Source organism: Pteropus alecto, unplaced genomic scaffold (assembly GCF_000325575.1).
Source record: "Pteropus alecto unplaced genomic scaffold, ASM32557v1 scaffold76, whole genome shotgun sequence".
In the NCBI taxonomy this organism is placed as follows: Eukaryota; Metazoa; Chordata; class Mammalia; order Chiroptera; family Pteropodidae; genus Pteropus; species Pteropus alecto.
Window position 1 is genome coordinate 23,318,410 of NW_006443138.1, and position 19,589 is coordinate 23,337,998.

General features: G+C 31.9%; 1 protein-coding gene across 2 annotated transcripts in view; it reads right to left on the bottom strand.

Annotated features, from left to right (window-relative positions):
- The window catches only part of DCN (decorin), a 36,412-nt gene extending 17,140 nt beyond the window's left edge, over nt 1-19,272 (bottom strand). Inside the window, exons 1-3 of one of the 2 annotated variants that reach the window (XM_006923823.3) lie at nt 19,099-19,272; nt 15,050-15,275; nt 2,903-3,015 (exon numbers count right to left, since the gene is read on the bottom strand). In XM_006923823.3, the coding sequence (XP_006923885.1) occupies nt 2,903-3,015; nt 15,050-15,242 (306 nt within the window). In that variant the 5' untranslated portion in view covers nt 15,243-15,275; nt 19,099-19,272. Of the gene's footprint in view, nt 1-2,902; nt 3,016-15,049; nt 15,276-16,051; nt 16,231-19,098 lie in introns of those variants that run through there. The other variant, XM_015598404.1, reaches the window with a different exon arrangement.
- Nucleotides 19,273-19,589: the final 317 nt, after the last annotated feature.

A 19,589-nucleotide genomic window follows, 5' to 3' on the forward strand; every position in this document is an offset into this window, starting at 1 on the left:
TTTAGATCTCAAATTCTGGCTCTTATTTGCTGTTTGACTATGAGCAAGTAACTTAACTTCTCTGTGCCCGAATAACTTCATCTGTATAAAAGGATTATCAAGAGTGTGTACCTCATAAGAATAGTTATAAGAAATAAGTTAATGTGTATAAGGTATTAAAAACAATGCCTAATAATAGTAATTGCTAAACAAGTGTTTTTTTTATTATTCAGTCTTTGACAATTTTTAATTTAAAAAATTTATTAACTTGAATTTGAAAAAAATGTACTGAATGTTAACATTATAACACTTAATTTGCCATTATTTTATAGAATAATTATGTAGTTTTTCTCTACTACATGTAAATATAAAACTACTCTTACAACATGTACCATTCAGACTGAGCCACAGAGTTGTAAACTGATAAAATTATTGAGAACAAAAAAGAACATTTTTCTGTTAAATCCTTTCTATTTTAATCCTTACTAAATTTTCATTTCTCTCCTTCTTTCTCATTCAAATGTGGCTTTCCTGGCTGAAATTATGATGTTTATTTACATAATAACAAGGATAAAAATGATCATGAATAAAAGAGTAAGAGAAAATAGCTGTTTACCATCCTCTGAATGGTTGAGAGCTCTAATAAACTCTCTCTCCCTCTTCTTCAATGTATACTTTGAAATAAAAAGAAAGAGACTGTCGAGATGATAGTTTCCTAAAAACATACTTAGAAGTAGGTGTGGAAAAGAAAGAGCACATTATTACAATGCCAGATTTAATGAGGACATCACAGAAACTAGGTGTCTCTTATTTAAGAATTTGAGTTCAAATTATTCAGATTATACTTAAACACACAGGAAGTAGCAATTAGAATCAGAGAATTTTCCTTACTTTAAAAAGAAACTTTAGGGTCAATTTATAAAAATAAAATGAAGCTTCTAAATATTTTAGTTTATTGAAACTAATAATATTTAATTTTTATTATTACCTCTTTTACTTTTTCCAATGGTAGTTTAAATACCATTGACCAACTTGTTGGTATCACCATCTGCTCTCTCTCAGTGAAACAATAACATGAAAGTAGAGAGAAGATCAATATGGACTCAGGCCCAGTCACCTATCAGTGGAGACAGATCCCACTAGCCCATGGTTTGAGAGCTCTAGATCAAGCCTGTCCTACACTGTTTTGGAGCTAGAATCTTTCACTCTAGCCAGTTTCTATGTTTACTTATTTACTTCTTGTTTTCTTCTGCCTTTTCTTTCCTCTACCACAGAAAACCCTCTTTACTTCTCTTTTTTTCAAAATTCTGCTTATCCTCTAAGACCCCTTTTTCTATATTTTCTCAAAACACTAACTGGTAACCTGATGTAAAATGATGTCTGATTTTTCACTTATTTGGTATCCATAACATTCACTACTTAAATCATATTATACTTATATTGTTGGACACTTCAATAAATTGACTATACAACTTTCCATGTGCCATGTGTATTAATTAACTGCTCCATGGAGAATCTTAAAATATTGAGAAAAATTTATGCTTCCTTTTAAAATTCTAGTATATTTTCTCCTAATGGATAAATGTTTTGTTTTTCCTTGACTGTCAGATAGTTGATAATTAAATCTTGTCTTCATTATATGGACTCTATAGCATATTATGACCAGGTTATTTTACTTTACATTACATTGTTTCCTTTAAATATATATTTCTTATTTTGATACATAGCAGCCAGATGATGTACTTTTATGTTTATATTTTACTATGTATTATCTATTTTTATTGTATACTCCTTCAATTATTTTTTTATAATAGCTAGAAGAAATAAATGGACATGGCATTAGAATTTTCTGTTTATATTCCCAAACTTACTAATGTATTTTTATGATATTTTTCATAAGAAGCACTAAAATTATCTTCCAGATAGGTCATTCATCACTAGGCAATCCTCTATATTCATTGAAAATTTTAACCCTTTGCATTATATCTTTAATATTGAACAAAAATTTGCATCTCTGAAATACCACTCAATTATCAATAGGACAATTCTGTCATCTTACAGTTGAAATAAGCAAATTCAATTTCTGTTCTCCAACATAGCCCTTCACTCATGACCATCAACTGTGCCTGTATGATATAATTTTCAAATTCTTTATCTCTATGATGATCTTTCTTTGGATGCCTTTCTTAAAATGTTTCGCCGAGGACCAGACTCACTACTTCAAGAGCGTTCTACCAGAGTAAAGTACAGAGACAGTAAGACTTTTGATATTTATTTGGACATTGAAATCTGGCTTATTAACACTAAATGTGCAATAGTATTTTGAGGGGGAGCCACATTCTATTCATCTCATAGGTAGAGAGCTAAACTCCATAACAAATTTTATAGGGATTCTGATGTCCTACGTAAACAGATAATGCATATGTATGTATGTATGTATGTATGTATGTATGTATATGTGTGTGTGTGTGTGTGTATATATATATATATATAAAGATAAAATTATATTTACTAAATAAAATGTGAACAATTATTCCTTTTTCTCTTGGTACTAATCTTTGAGGCTCTTCAAAGTTATTTGCATCTCCTAGAATATGGATAAAAGAAACCAAAGGAATACCAGTCTGTTTTTTGTTTTGTTTCACTACTGAAGTACAATCTAATTTATGAAATATGAAAGAGTAAAATATAAAGTATTTTTAAGAAGCAAATACTAAAGATATATGAGGTATATGTAAAAATGGCTAAGTTTTTAGAAGTTAATGAAATGATGCTTTCCTCCTTGATCTTAAGAACAGACTTTGATAAACATTTATGTGCTTATTTATTTCCTTATAATACTTTTGGTCTCACCTAAGTTTTATTTTGAAAAACACTTTAAGTCAAATCTTATAACTCAAAAAATTAAAAAAATAAATCTTACATGAAGGTTCTTTAGGTTCTTAAAGTCTCCATCTTTGATTTCAGTTATTTTGTTGTTTTGCAGGTCTAGCAGTGTGGTGTCAGGGGGGAGATCTTTTGGTACTTTGTCCAGACCTAGTATGAGAATAAAAGTAATGTGCAATCAGTAAAAAAGGACACATGACTGAGACAGAATCACAAAGGATGTGTTTACAAAGAAATCAATGTTGCAGTGATATTTTTAATAGTACCATATTTTCTTCTAGAAATTATATTAATTGTGACTTAAAGTATCTGCTTTATCTTTTCCAACCAAATCAAAGGACTTTTTAAATTATAAACAAAACACATTATTTTCCCCACGTAATCACTCTTCTGCATAAAAGGAAGATTTGTATTTTGTAAAGGTGTGACTCAAATCATCACTGCACGGTATGTTTTATCTCATTGTTCTTGTTTTAGAAAGTCGATTCCTTGATAGGTGTTAATTGCAAATGATTTATAAATCTGTATTTTTCTACATAAATATCCTGTCGGTAGAGAAGAACTTTCGACAAATCATTGTTAAAGATCCTCTTGATAAATTTCACACTGTCACAAATCTACATTTAAAACTTAAAATTAAAATTATATAAACATGAAAACAAATTGTTGTGTCAACAACTTAAAAATTTATCCAAACTTTTGGGAGAATAGTTCTTTTAGTTTTAATTAGAATGGCAAAACAATATCAATTTTAGTTGATATTTTATGACCAATAGATATGTGGTTAACTAGAATAATATAATCTAAATTTCTTAGTGTAAATTCTCTAAAATTTATTTATAAAACATTACTTTTTGACTTTAAATTTTGGTTGAAAAAATGAGTTATTGTTTTTAGTTTATAAGTGTAAACACATCGAATAACCAAATGCTCTATGGAATTAAAAAATATTTTAGTAGTCATTCAACTGGATGTATATGTATGAACCTGTTTTATTCAAAAGTTATGGCATATTAAATAAATCATCATTATGAATGTTAATAAAGAAAAATATTAAATGATATAGCCATTTGCCTTTCTCTCTTCCATTACCTTAATGCCATATTGATGTAGGGTGTTAAACAAAAAATTTTATACTCTATTAACTCAAATTCATGTGATCATTTATGTATTTTATAATTGCAAAACATAAATTAGAAATGTTTTTCAACCTCTCCATCATATCTAAAACTTGAAGTTCTGAAGATCATTCTTCCATTCATTCAACACGGCTTTACTGAGTACCTCCTAGACATCATCAGTTTATTAGGCTCTGGGTATACAGCAGGACTAAGACAGTAATTGCCCACATCTTCATGGAAAATATAATTTAATCTGCAGTTTTCAATTTAAAAACATTGCAACATAACTGCTATGTTGAATAGATATCTTTCCAGTTTTAAATCTTAGGTAACTGCTTACAGGTAAATTATCATGGTAGCCATATTCTATCTTCATATCTTCCTGGAAAATTACAAAAAATGAATCTGAAATCAACTACCATCTAAGTTTTTCCAAATAATTTTTTGTTCATATTATCACTGCTCTGTTGATAATGGGAAAAATATCTAGCTCGCAATTCAATGATTAATTATCATTACAGTTGAATAACAAAATGCAGGTGATTCTAAAAATGCATAAATATATTCCAAGAACTCACTACAGAAAGAGTTCACAGAAAAATAAGAGTGAAGTGTTTTCAGTGACAAATAGTATACTACCAGAACAGCTATGTTGTAGGAGGATATTCAACTACATTATGCTGTCTATGATCACTGACATTTTCAAAAATGCCAGTTTGTTAATTTCATGCAATTAGAAGTGGTAGACTTCTGCCAAATCTTTGATAATTAGTGTTCTCCAACCAAGAAAAGGCACATTTCCTTTCATTTGGAAAAGCTACAGCCTACATTTTCATTATTACTTCATGATTTTTTTTTTTGTCACAGTCTTAATTTCCACTTACGTTAACTTTTATACATTGTTAAATTTAAATTATGGTGGCTCTCCTAATATTTGTTCAATGCCAAAGTGCAGCTAAATTTCAGATGTGAAGAGAAAAAATTATATATCTGAATGGTTGACCATTTTGATATGTTGTCATCTTAGAATCTTATAACAAAAGGAACTGTTTGGAGTAAAGTGAATTATATACTTTTTTTTCCTCTGAAGATTTAACATATAAAAATCTTCAGGCTTCTAATTTTTGCAGTTTAGTTCTCAGAAAGTCATTTTAATGATCAAAATCATAACTCTACAATCTTTTCTGAATTACTAGCAAATTCATATCCATTCGGGGCTTTTACATATCAATATTTTATTATTAAATCTTTATGTAGCTTTATAATTAAAATTAAAAATAAAATGTTATTTTATTTACCTTACAATAATCCAGTGAAATAGGCAAGGCAGGATGATTATTTCATTTTTCCAGATGATTTTTAGAAAAGTTTTAATGACATGAATAGTCTCACATAGCTATGAGTGACAAAATACAGACTAGAAGACACTTCTCTCATCTTCCAACAGAATGCTATTTTTTTCTGCCTTATAGACATGTATCCCCAACAAGAATTGTTCTGACAGCAGACCCAATAACATACTGTACATTTAAGGGCTAAATAGAGCTAGACAGAGCTTGCTCAACAATTATAGGCAAAGTATAATGGGGAAATTATATCCTAGTTATGCATTCTAAGAATATCACAAAAGGAAAAACTATTAAATATCAGCTAATCTATGGTTCCCAAATGCTGGTCAAGTAGACTCTATGATGAGGTTCTTATCAGTTTATATCAAATCCAGAAAAAAAAAGAGGGGGCAATCTGGCTATTATTACCATAAATTCTCTCTCTCTCACACACACACAGACACATACCACACATTTCCTCCATTTTAAATGTACCACCTTAAAAAAAAAAAAAAAAAAAAGATTCTGATAGCAGATGGCTGGTTGTTGTGATGTTGCTGGATTTGGTTTTGACTTTAATAAATAATTAACTTTTTAACATTCAAAAAGTTTACTTGTCCCAGTAATCAGAAAATTTCTAAACTAGTTCAGTACTCTCATCTCATAGGTAAAGAAACAGAAACCCAATGAAATTAAATGGCTTATCCAAGATGCCTCATAGCTAAACTAAACCGAGACCAAAGTGGTATGAGTTCTCACTCTAGAACTACCTGATCAATGTGCTATTTGTACATGTAAATCTGTGTATGTTTTTAAAAGATGTTAATTTACACTGTCTCTTGAACATACTGTGCTTATTGCTAGCTACTCGTTTTTGTTCATATCATTTGTTTTATGTAATACTCTGCTCATTCATTTCCTTCTATTTCATTCTAACAGTCCTCTAAAGCATACTCGTTATTCCCTCTCCTCTATAATATTCATCACAACCACTCCTGATAATGAAGACCCTCATCCTCCAAACTCCTTATGTTTAAGCTTCTGATGTATTACCCTGCAATTTAGATTTTTTTTTTTTTTTTTTTTTGGTAAGCTCTGGATAAGCAGGGACAAATGACTGTTTTTCATCAGAGCTTTGATCTTTCTGCTTTGCACACAGGAGGTAGCTTCTTGATTAGTTTTAAAGTCATAGTCTTTCCTGCTGTCCCATGGTGAACAGTATAGGTTATGACTTCAAGACCTTTTCTTCTATGTTTTGATAAAATTATGTTTTCATCCTGCTTTCAGGAGAATTCTTATTTTTCCTCTGAAGTATTAAGATATAACTGGCTATAATAATCATAATTTTCTTTTTGATTCTTGGTTTTCCAGGAACATTTTAGAAATGAACGCTACTATCAAACATATCATCTCTAATATCTGCTCCTGAAAATCGCTCTCACTTTGTTATGTGTCTTTATATATTTGTAAGGAACCTTTTATCACTTATGTATCTTAAGAAGACTGACTTTTCTGTCCCACATGGTGACAGATCCAATGGTAACAGTTTCTTTGCACAACATATAATTTTCATATATTTCTCATGGGGAGGGGTTGATTATAAACCTTTGGAGGAAGAAACAGACCCTCAATTATGGATTAGTATTGTCAAAAACAAACAATCAGGCAAGCAAATAATTAATCCTGAATCTGGTCAAGCCTCTAGATGTACCTCCCAATTTACAAGAAGTAGAGAGGTCAAAAGAACATTCTAAAGTCCACTAAAGAAAATAATTCAACAGAATCCCAATTTCTTCAACAAATAATTTGAATGGGAAAATAAAGAAATGTTGGTGAAACTAGTTTAAAAGAGACATTGGAGTTATTTAAATAATTGCAATGTATGTATTTCATTGGATACCAATTCATACAAAAATAAAATGAAACATTTATAATATTTATAAGATGATTGGAAATGTATGCATCAAATGAATATTGGATGATATTAAGAAATTCTTTTTAATTTTAGGTGTGATTTTATTATTATGATCGTATTATTTACAAGTTTTAATCCTTTAGAGAAATATACTGATATATTATTGGATAAAGTGATATGATGTCTGGAATTTGCTTCAAAATTATACCAAAGGGGGAAAGTAAATGGGATGTATAGGAAACTACTGGCGTTAGTTGGTACTTGTTAAAGTTTGGTGATGGGTACACACCTATCTCTTATCTTACTTTGTAGGTTTTGTATATTTTTAAATGTTTCTATGATGTATTTTTATAAGATTGCTATTTGAAATTTAATTTTGGTCCATTTTTTGAGCCTTAAGATCAGTGGGCAAATGTGTAAACTCTCTACACCTCAATGTTCCTGCATCCTTCACAGAATTTTTGTGAGAACTCGATAAGCTATTTTATAAAATAATCTCCTACCAGGGTGCATAACAGGGTCCCAATTATTAGTATCTATAATTATTATCAATAAGGAGATGAGAGGTCACAACTCTAATTATCTTGCTGATATATTGGTCTGTAAGTCTGTGACAAGAAATTGTTCTTTTTTTCTCTTTTTTTTCTTTTTTCTGCACAATACAATTATAATGCATATTATCCTGGAAGCTGAAATCTCTGATGCAGGTATATTACACAGATTTTTCACCTAGAGGTCTTAATACCGAGTGGGGTTTTTGTCAGTCATTTTGTGGTCTTCTTGGATTCATCATTCCTCCCATGAAGTTCAGGGCCTTTGCAGAGCTTGCCTACCAAGCTCTACCTTTGGACCTCTCAGTTTAGTAAATACATGTTCTCAACAAATAATTAGAGCCCCTAAAAACTGTTCATGGTCAATTAAACCCTGTTTTAATGGTAGTAAATCTGATACTCTTTTGCAAATTTATAAGATATAACTCTTTGTTTATGGTAAGCTATTCTTTTATTTTCTTTCTCTCTTTTTTGGGGGGAGGGGAATCAATAAATATATATAAATCTAAGTGAGTGTATAGATAATTACATTTTTCAAAAATAATATTAATCATATCTCTTACTCATATGTTCTTATGCAATACAAACTTGTCCAAATCCATCAAAAAATGGAGTAAAAATCTCCTCTCTTTGAATCTGGCATGGCCTCAAAATGCCTCTATGAACTAATGAATATAGAAGAAGTGACACAGCATGACTTTTGAGGTGAGGTCAAAGAAAGTTGTACAACTGCTACCCAATTCTTCTGGGACATTGCTCTAGGAGCATCCAGAGGCCATGTAAGAAAGAAGTCTGTCTATACTGAGATCACCATGCTAGAGAGGCCTCCTGAGGCACTCCAGGTGACAGAGCATCAGAGCTCTCAGGCTACAGCAGCACCAACTGCCACTCATAAGAGTGAGTTGTCTTTCTTGAGTGTCTATTCTAGGCTAACCTTTCCATGGCCATAGCTGTAGCCAACACCTGACTGCAAATGCAAGAGAGCCTCCAAGTGATAACAGCCTTTCTGAGCCCTGCTCAAATTTCTTGTACCTTAAATCGTGAGCAAAGTAAAATTATATTTTTAAATTGCCAAATTTCGAGTTAGTATTTAATTCAACAGTAGTAAGAAGAATAGAGTGGTTTCTTAAATTTAATTATTTTTCAATAAGCATACTTTAATGATTCTAAATTTTTCATTAAAATGCAGTAATTTCTAAGGCTAGCCCAAATTATTTATTTGCTTTCCCAAATTCTGTAAACAGAACTTTATCTCCTTAAAGATAGAGTTGTTTATTAAAGTAAATAAAACTCTACTTAAGAGGTGAGCAGAAAATCACTTCCGAAATAAAGGCTAATATGAACTTTGCTTTTTTCCCCCCTAGTTGTCTCAGTGATGAATAGCATTGTTCAGCTAGCCAGTGTCAGCAATCTGGTAAACATTATGTTGGACAAAGACCAGGTTGTCCCAAAACATCATGCTTTTTTTTTTTTTTTTCCTGCCCTGTGGCAGGGGTCCAGACTCCAAGATTTATTCATATTGATTTCCAACAATATTTTTTGTAATTCTGTCTTCAATTTAATAATTAGGATAATGTTGACACATTTCAGTTTTGGGCATGTGACCAAAACAATATTTAGAAGTCCAAGTTCCATCATAAAACCTGATCTGTTTTCCTCTTTTCCTCTTAAAAATGGCAATTTGACTGTAATGATAGTTGGATCACATTTGAAAATCGGAAGCTTCCTCCTTTAATAAGATTGCCTTTCCAAATAAACTCAAGGAAGGCTTAAGCTTTTTGGTTCTTTGGTCATCCTCAAAGAGAATAAGAAAAGGTGAACCGCAGTTCCATGACATCTAATTCTTGGTTAGACATATTCTCTCCTGTTTGCAGCTTGGTATATTCAAGAATGCTATAGAATTCTGTGCTCATCCATGCACTAAGCCATGCATGTGTTCATTTATTCATTTATCAAGAGTTTATTTATGTTTGAAAGCTAATTAAATGTAAGGCATTTTGTTGCATAGATGATCTACAAAGATAAATTATTGCCATCCTTCCCTTTTGGTAGAGAAATTGGGTGTTTAAATAGGTAATTAAAAATATTGAATAATTATTATATATCATTAATTGTCATAGAATAATAAAGGTAAATGTAGATTACAGTGAAAACACAGAAGTTGACAAGCTCAGAAGTTGCCTCAAAGCAATCTGCAGTTAAAAATTAATTGAAACTTGAGCATTATGATGTACGTGCTACAGGGCTTCCTCCTTTTATTAAGGATGGATTGCAAACTGGTTTAATTCTCCTTTATCCTTATATTCAAGGGAATATATAATCTTCTTGCTACTCTTTTTGAAGGAGAAAAGTTAAGATTAAAGGGCCTTCTGCATTTCTTCTTTTTACTCAGGGAAATGAGATTCTGGCTAACCTATCCCCATCCTGTCGTCTGAAGCCAGGGATGATCTTACAAAGGAGAATGTATCACAGCTGTCACAGCTGCAGTCTAACCAAATGCCTTGATCCCACACAGCTGCCTCACTCTCCCTCCTGAGACTGAGAAGGAACCCAGGGATGTGTCAGTTTTCAGTCAGGTCAAGGAGACTGAAGCTTCCTTTGGCCTTCTTTGACGCCTTTCTTTCTCCTGCCCACGTTTAACTCTTTGAGTCAAGAGCCTTGGTTAACTGGATCACACTTGAGCATTATTCTTGCTTCATCTGAAGATCTGTGGTACTCCACCCTTACCCAATACTAACTTAGGTGACCCATTGAGAATGCTCTGTGCGTAGTGTCATACCGCATCTTGTAGGTGCTCTTTTGATGTATCTAAACTCCTAGTTAGGGTCACCCCACATCCCTACTGCCAGACATAAACCATGAAAGTAACTGAGCTTCCAGAATTTTTTCTGCCCCTCTACAAAATATCCTTACTTTATTCTTCTGGGTTGATTTCATGGGAAAAGTCTAACAGTTTATTTTGCTGATATATAAGATTTGCTTCTAGAAAACCAGTTTCCCCAGACAAGAGAAAAGCTGTGTCATAGTATGTCCCAAGTGGTGACTACTACCACAATTTACACCAGTTGAAGCAAAATGATAAAAAAGAGGAAAACTAACTTTATGAATTTTAGAGAGTTGTACTTTTTTTACCTGACTTTTTATTTAAAATTAAAATATCTTTTGCAATATGAGGTACATTTTAGGAACTAGTAGTTATTTACAATGCTATTACATGGCAAAACAAAACATTCCATCTCCTGGCATCATTTCTACAGTATGTGGATGCAATCACTTATGATTGTAAAATAACAGTGATTCATTGTTCTCCATTCCAAACCCATTTTCCCCCACAAAGAAATAGTGTTTGGAGAACACAGAATTGCTTAGTAATTATACAGTTTTCTAACTTTGGTCTATTTACATTTGAAGGCAATGTGGCCATAGTTAGGGCATAAGGGAAAGAAGACGCTATTTTGTCTCCAGCTAGATAAGTCATATACTTATTGGAGATTCTCAATTTTAAATAAAAATAAAAATATATATATCAGAAATATCTTCTTGTTATTAGACAACTATGTCTGAAATGGTAAACTGAATGTAACGGTTACTATAATAAAACATTTTTTAAATGTTTTCAAAATATAGAGGATATATTCCTATTTATCAAATGAGGAAATGAATTTTGAAAGTTTCAAAGTTACAGGTAATAAATGGTAAATCAGGGTTTGAGTTTGAGGTGTTAAAGGGCGTAACCCAAGTTCTTTCCATTATAAAATAACTTCGAAAGGTATTTTCAATTCTTTTGAAACTTGTTTATAAGAAATGTATCAATAACTATTACTTTAATTTGGATAAATAGTTAAAACACAATGCTTGTGCTTATTGTATCTGTCAGGGCTGATCTTCCTTTTAGCAATAAGATGAAAGTCAGTACCTAGTAATGCTATTTGGTAACTCTTGATCCAAAGATGAATGGCTGATCCAAAGAGCACACAAGTAAAGGGAACCGTCTTCCTTCAAGACGCAAAGAACATAAAACAGAGCATCCAGTCACAGAATCCATATGAGGACATTTTTAAAAGATCTGACAAATATGAATTGCATTGTGAGCTTATTATTTTAAGGTAACACACAGATTTCTGAATTTGCTATTCTTACATTTATTTTTATGCTGTTATTTTTTGTAAATACTACAATTAGGAGAACAGATAAAGAAAGAAGAAATGAGCCTTATAAAATTCTGGTTCAAATTACAAGCTAAATTGCAACAATTTTAGTTAAACCAGTTTGGCCAACACCTATGGAGAATTCATTATTTCCTAGGACAGGTTAAGATATGTTTGCTTTTTCAATCCATTATTCTCCAGAAAAATACAATGTAATACCGTTTTGCTAAGCTTGAACTAGGAACTAAACCAGTGTATCTTCCTGAAAGTCTCAAGTTTTCCTATGGAGTCATTACTCTCTTCTAGTTTCACAGTTTTTACTTAGCTTTGAAAGAACTGTTTAGAAATTTGATGTTTCACTTTGTCAAAAGTCTTAGTGGCAAAAATAGTAAAATATTTTAATAAAAAGTTTGTTTATATTAAACATTGTTTAGATAATATGGTAACAAGGATTGTGTCCTTTAACACTGTAGTTCCTCTCTGCTAATTAGAAGCTTTTGCTGGGATAATCCTTGAGAAAACATTAGTCTTTGATACAAATAAGCATTCACATTTTTTATTTCAAAGTGCACTGCATTTTTTTTTCTTTATTATAATAATGCAAGCTTCATGTTCAGATCACTAGATAACATAAAATTACAAATAAAATAAACTGCATTGCCTTTACTATAAATAAGTTTGTCCATTTCTCTTTCCTTGTTTTTTTTCTAATTTTCTTTCATCTTTTACTCCATATAATCATCATATAGAAAAAATACTTTGAGCCTCTACTATAAGTCAGGTACTCACACATATAACAGGATATCTAAGACTGATTGTGATTTTTCTGCAGATAAAGATATCAAGGTTCTGAACATCTTGCCCAAATCATAAAGTGAGCAGGTGTGTATTAGGTAGTAGTTGAAAATGTGAATAGAGTGTTTTCTTTAAACAGAAGTGGATTGCTCTTCTTTTTAAGCAATGTATTTTCTGTTTTAGAAACATCTGACCAAAATTTCTGACAGTGTATTTAAATATATATCTGTGATTTCATAAAGACTTGACAGTAACTTGGATGAGCCCATTGCTCACTGTTACTTAGTTATCTTGGTTAAATATGGGTTTCCAAAACAAATCATTATTACAACTTTAACTACTTCTTTTTTATATGAGTTGGTAAGCCTATGTGTAATAAAGGAATGATGTACACTCTGGGCTCTTAGAAATAAACAGAAAACATTCTCATCTAAAAACAATGTAAAACAAAACAATAACAACAACAAAACTATCATGAGACACCCAAGTCCATGAACTTGATATTTCTTTCCTAGCACTATACTCTTCTGTTTAGTTTTGATCAATAGGCTTAGGACTTTTTTATGAATAGACAATTGAAAAACTGTCCAGTGCTTTTATTAAAATCAGGCTTTATGGACCATATATCATGCAAAAAAACTAAAACTATATTTATGGAAAAATAAAACTTCAGTGAAGTGACTAGATAAATCTTCCTTCCTTAAAAATATCAACCCTTTATTGTTGATAGTATGTGGTGAGAGTAATCACGAATTCTTTTAATCTCGTTTAGAGGCAAAGTGACATTGAATTTGTATCATATTTCTTGGGAACTCAGACATTTTAGTAACTTCAGAAAAAGTTTAACACTAGTATATCCATCAAACAACCATTCCTTTGTTCAGATAATTTGAAGCCTATTGTTTTTCTGCCTAAACCAAATATTCAAGGAATCTCTAAACACTTATAAAGTTTTTGTTGAATTTGGTAGCAATCTAATCTTCCCTGTAACAAATATAGAATTCAAGAAAAGAATAATCGCCGCCAGTAGAATATTAGACTCACAAGAACAGGAACCATATCCATCTTTTTCATTCCTTTCTCCCCAGGGCCTAGAACAGATCTGACACTTTGTAGGCCCTCAATATATTTGTTGAATGAATGAATGAATCCATCAGAATAATCATTTTACAGCGTTTCTATACACTTCCGTGAGTTTCAAAAGGCTACGTTAATATATATCAGTATTATTTGTTTTTCAGTTGTTACTCAACATATTTTATGTTTTCCTGATTCCCTGTATGTAGCTTGTTTCAACTGTGGAAGTTAGTGGCAATTTTTTCCTGCAAACTCCTGCTAGAAAGCTGTTTTGAATAAATATAGGACTTCTAAAAAAATTGCCCTACTGTGCTATAGGGTTTCTTCCTCAAGGAACTGCACCATGGTAGAATCATTTTGTAAGGATTTATTTATTTTTCTTTTTTCTTTCCAATAAGAAAATACACTTAGAAAAGAAGAACATGAATCAGCTGTCACGTAAACTAAATCTGTTCTCTTTTGGTCCATCTGCTGGGACTTAAAACTTTCTGGAGATTTATCTTCTGAGTGTATTACTCTTGGAATTCCCAGGCTAAATTATTCTTGAAAGATGATAAATCAAACTGTATTTACAGTGTTAAGCTAAAGATATATGCTCTATGATTATACTGAATATTTATACCATACCTTAGTTATAAAGATTTACTCTGAAACTTTCTAAATAATATAAAGAGCTAGATTACAAAATAACAGCAGTAAAGGCAAAACTAAGACCCAGAGATTAAGGGAGTATTTTGATACTTGAAAGATTAATTTTTTGTTCTCAAAATTTACTTGCTTTGCTTCTGATAACTCTTCATATTTTACAACTTAGTAAGGTTCAAACTCTGTTATCTGGGCAAGCTAAGATTAGAGAGATTGCCCAGGTTTTTTTAATATCTAAGATTTCATGAAAACAAATCATCAAATTAAAATAAACCATCACTCTGGAATCACAGAAGACATTGATTTGTTCAAAATTTTATTTTATAGAAATGGAACCATGATGCTTAAAAAGATTAAAAATAAAAGTGACGTTTCCAAGATTGCAAAGTGATGGAGCCATGACTTTAAAAAGAAAGAAAAAAATCTCCTAATCTCAAAGCTACTTCCTTCTATCCTACTTTGCTTCCTTTACTTCTCATTAGGTGGCACTGTGTCTCATGTTTGGAATTGCTGAAACCCAAACTGAGAATGCTAAACTTTCAAGGAAGCCATTCCCAGGAATAAAACAAACAAGGTAGATAAAGAGAGCCTGCACCCCACTCACCCAAATCAGAACACTGAACCACTCGAAGATGGCATTGGCAGCGGAAGGGACACACTGGTCCCACAGGCTCTATGTCTTCCGGGCCTATCCCAGAAGCCTCATCTTCTAGCAGAAAGTCAAATAAGCCTCTCTGTTGAAACGGTCCAGCCCAGGAAACTTGAGCAAGCAAGAGGAAGATGATAGTTGCTTTCATGATTTATTTCATGTATTTTCACAACTAAGGAACCTAGGAAACAAACAAAAGCTTTAGAAGAGTACCATTGCCTAGTTTATAATACCTCCATATTAGAGAGAACATAGGTAAAAGTAAAAAATAATAAAATAATAATATTTTGCTTATTGTCAGGAAGCAGAGCATTGGAATCGTATTTAAAAGATGAAGAAGTATATTATAGACTAATTTGCATAGCTATTTGCTTATGAAGAAAATTTGAATATTATTTAAATCTACTTGTTTTGAATTCTGGATATGAATTAAGACAACATACTATATATTCACATTATTTGCAAAATTGTTATGGATAAATCATGTTGAAATTTTCAATGCTCACTCAACACAAGCCATGTCACAGTCAAATAAAGTTTTCTTTATATACATGATGGGTCTCTAATTCCTGCTTCAGAAATATCTCTGAAGCCAATCTCGTTCCTCTATCCTACTGCATTTATCTTGGTCTAGGCCCTTCTCTTCACTCCTGTAAGTATAGTAAGAGTTTCCAACTTGTCTGTGACTTGAATATTTCCACTGTTCCAGGCCATCTTCCACTCTGCTGCCTGTCATCTTCTAAAAATTAAATTTAGTTTTATTAATCTTCTACTGCAAGCCCTTTGTTGACTTCCCATGGCTTGTCAATAAGGTCCACATCCCCTGGGGTATGTGTAAGACCATTCATAACTTGGTACCAACTAATATTCTAGCCACCTTCCTCTCCATTTTCTCTCCACTCCTAGTCCCCAACTTAACCCTGACATTCAAAGCTAATTGCCATTTAAAATACCTACCTTGTGAGAATGTAGTAAAGATTAAATGAGATAAAGAGCTTCCCCTGTGTATTCCCTGGCTCATCCAGGCAGGATGCTGCTTTCTCCCTCTTCTGTGTTCTCAAAGCACGTTGCTCTTACCTCTTTTAAAGAACTTATCACATTATATTGTAATTTGTTTTGCATGCTTGGTCTGCCCCCCCAACCCCCACTAGAAGATGTACTCCTTCAGGGCGTGTCTTATTATTCTTTGTTTTGTACCCAGGGTTGCACAATATTTTGCACATAAATGACTCAATTGACCATCAATTTATTAACATAACTTATTCAATTTTTTTCTAAGAAATCAGTCAGTGTGATTTTTAAACACAAAATTATCTTTTTCTTCAACATCATAGTTCTAGCATAAAAAAGATACTGAAAATCTCAACTTGGTATAAGCAAGATTCACTTTTAAAAATAATTCTATTGGATACTTTCTCAAATTGATCATTTTTAATAAACCAAAAAACACATATGCAATACCCTAACTGATTCTTATATGACTTATATATTATTTAGTTTTATCTATAGAGTTATTTTGTAAACAAACAAAAAAGTACAGTTTTGACAAAGCCATACAATATTTATCCTTTCATTCAACAAGCACTTAAAGATATAAACATCTGTGTTGTTGAGTTGTTTCCTCTCTAGTGGATCTAGACAAAAACCCCATTCTTAAAACATATGCAGATATTATTATTTTTAGTCTCATCATCTCTACTTTGAATTGTACACCTATAAGAATCCAAATTAAAGCTGAGCATTCATAACTAGAATTAAAGAACTATTTAGAGTTATTATCCAACTATAGCATATGCAAAAAAACCAACCAAACAAACAAAAACTTTGAATACCCTAACCCTATGGTATCTTCTGGAAATTTTTGTCTAGATCCACTAGAGAGGAAACAAATATTTTTTCAGTTTCTTATATCTGTTCTTAGTTTATAGTTATTACTGAAGTATGTCGAAGGCAGCTCATACAATATGGGTCTGTGGCTTTTGATTTAAAATTACTATGAAGATTATTATTCACGCTGCTCCTTTAAGTTCAGTATCAGGTTTTCCCTGGGAACCCATTCCCACCCAGTTACTATATTGCTTTTTAACGGAGACCCTATTGTTTTGGCAGTGTTCCCTTGGATAGTATCTAAGGGAGGGGTTTTCTGTCTGTTTCATATTAAAATGCAAAGTTTATGGTTTACCACAAGTTTGCTAGCCTTGCATATTTAATGTCTCACAATTTTGGAAGAAAAATGAAGCAAAGTAATTGCAGATTTATTAAATAGCAACTAGAATTAATGCAGATGTCACTTCTTGATCTTTTTTCTAGAGCAGAAAGTGCCTGGTTGTTTCACTAATCCACAAAAGGAAATGTTGAGCATTAGCTCAAAAGACTATCATTTATATTTGTTTACTCTTATTAAAATAGTGCAAATTCTCTACACAAAATTATTTTTAGTTGAAGCTGAATGCAAACAGGCAGCTTAGAGCTGCTATTGCTTCTCTCTCTTTTTCTTTCTCTCTCTCTCTCCCTCTCTTTTTGTGTGTGTGTGTGTGTGTGTGTGTGTGTGTGTGTGTGTGTGTGTGCGCATTTTAACCCTGAATGTCCCAGGGAATAATAATAACATGTTTAGGAACTTTATAGAAATCCATCCTTAAAATAACTTCTTTTAAATTAGTGTCATGATACCTGAAAACTCAGCATCTTAAAACAATGAATGTGGTCAGTAAATACTGATTTCTTTAGTAATTTCCTTCTCTTCTTAACAAATCAGAAAAATAACAAAAAACAGCAGTTGCCCATGTAGAAACTAGGGATACTATTATTGAGATGACTGACTTTTTAAATTTCATTAAACTATATTGTGTTCTCAAAATAGATGACTCTTTCCTAAATGCAAATTGCTAAGAATGTCACTACTTCACTAAAGCTCGATGCCATAGTTTATAAGTTTTTCATCAAAAATAACAATCTCTGGTTTCTTAAACTACTTCAGCCCATTAAATTCACTATATCATTCAGATCAACATTCTTACGATGTCATTTATGCCTTAGAGTGACTTTCAAAGTCAAAATTTAACCCTCAGGAGATAAGTGAAGTTATAAATGCAGAGTAACGTTAAAATCCCCTAACACTAGGTGAATTAAAAACCTCAATAATAATATAAATGATTTAAAAATAAACAATAAAACCACATTTATCCATAAATAAGGGCAGCTATAGGAGGCATTTGGTTCTTTTTCTGGTCAAAACAGCAATTGCAAGAAAAAACCACAGGTATTTTCATTACCAGGAGGCCACTTAACTAGTGGTCATCATGTTACCCTGTTTTGAAATTAGAAAGAAAAATAACCTACACCTCATTTCACAGTGAATGTATCTTATAATAAAACTTCATTTGCATTGAAAATACTAACAGGGGCTCTTTACATAATAATCTGTAGCTGTCAGGTTATTTTAGTTAGGTCTTTAATAATCATCATAAATGTTTTCAATCCTTATTTTCATCTATCTTGTGACAATTTCTATTCTTTTCTGGATTGCAGAAATGTACATTAGACTTTTACAACCAGTGACCAGAGTTCACATCTCTGAGGTTTTAAAACTTCTTAAAATATCAAGAATTCAGGAGGGAAATAAATCCTTAAATATATAACACAAGTGCAAACACTATTCTAGTCTAGAATACTTTTCTATAAATACTTTCTAAAAAGCTAAACATTTCATTAGTACAAATACAAAATATATCAATACAGACAGTCAAGTTGTTTGGTTATAGGTTTTTAATACCTTTTTTTTATAAGAACAGAGAGAAAGAACTAAAACAATGCGTTTAACTATTATACCAAATATTTAACTTCTGTTTCCAACCAATAATTTTTCAAATGCTGTGTTAAGATTATTAAAAGTTTAGCACAATTATTTTTTTTCTTTTTCTCACCAAATAATGTCTATTTCTCTCAACTTGATCAAAGTTTTATTCGTCTGTAGCAGAGTTCAGGACAATTATTGAAAATCATACCTTTCAATCCGGGAATTTGCCACAGGAGCCCTCAAAGCTGAGATGTAATTACACTAAATATTCGGCCCAAGCAAAAGAGTTTGCAGGTGTGGAAAGGAGGAGGGGGGTAGGTGCTGCTCTGTGCCTGTCACTACGTTGAAAACCTCCTGCTTCTACTCCATAGCACAGTTAAAAAATAAGGTTTCCCTCAATGAACACTACCCGGCTGACACCCACATTAGATCATATGGTAATGATATGTCTCTTGTATTGTAGCCAGAAACTTTATCGGCCTCTTTTTCTCCCCATTTGCTTTATTCCTTCTACATCTGCTTAAGATTCTAAACTGCTTATGTAGTATAGTGGAGCAATTTGATTTGAAATTTGTTTTATTGTGTGGATTCATTTCCCTAAAATGGTGTAACTAAAGGCTTTGTTACCCCACCCCCAACCCTACTCCACTATCCTCCCTTTCTAGTCTTTTTTATAAGGAACATTTATTATACTTCTGA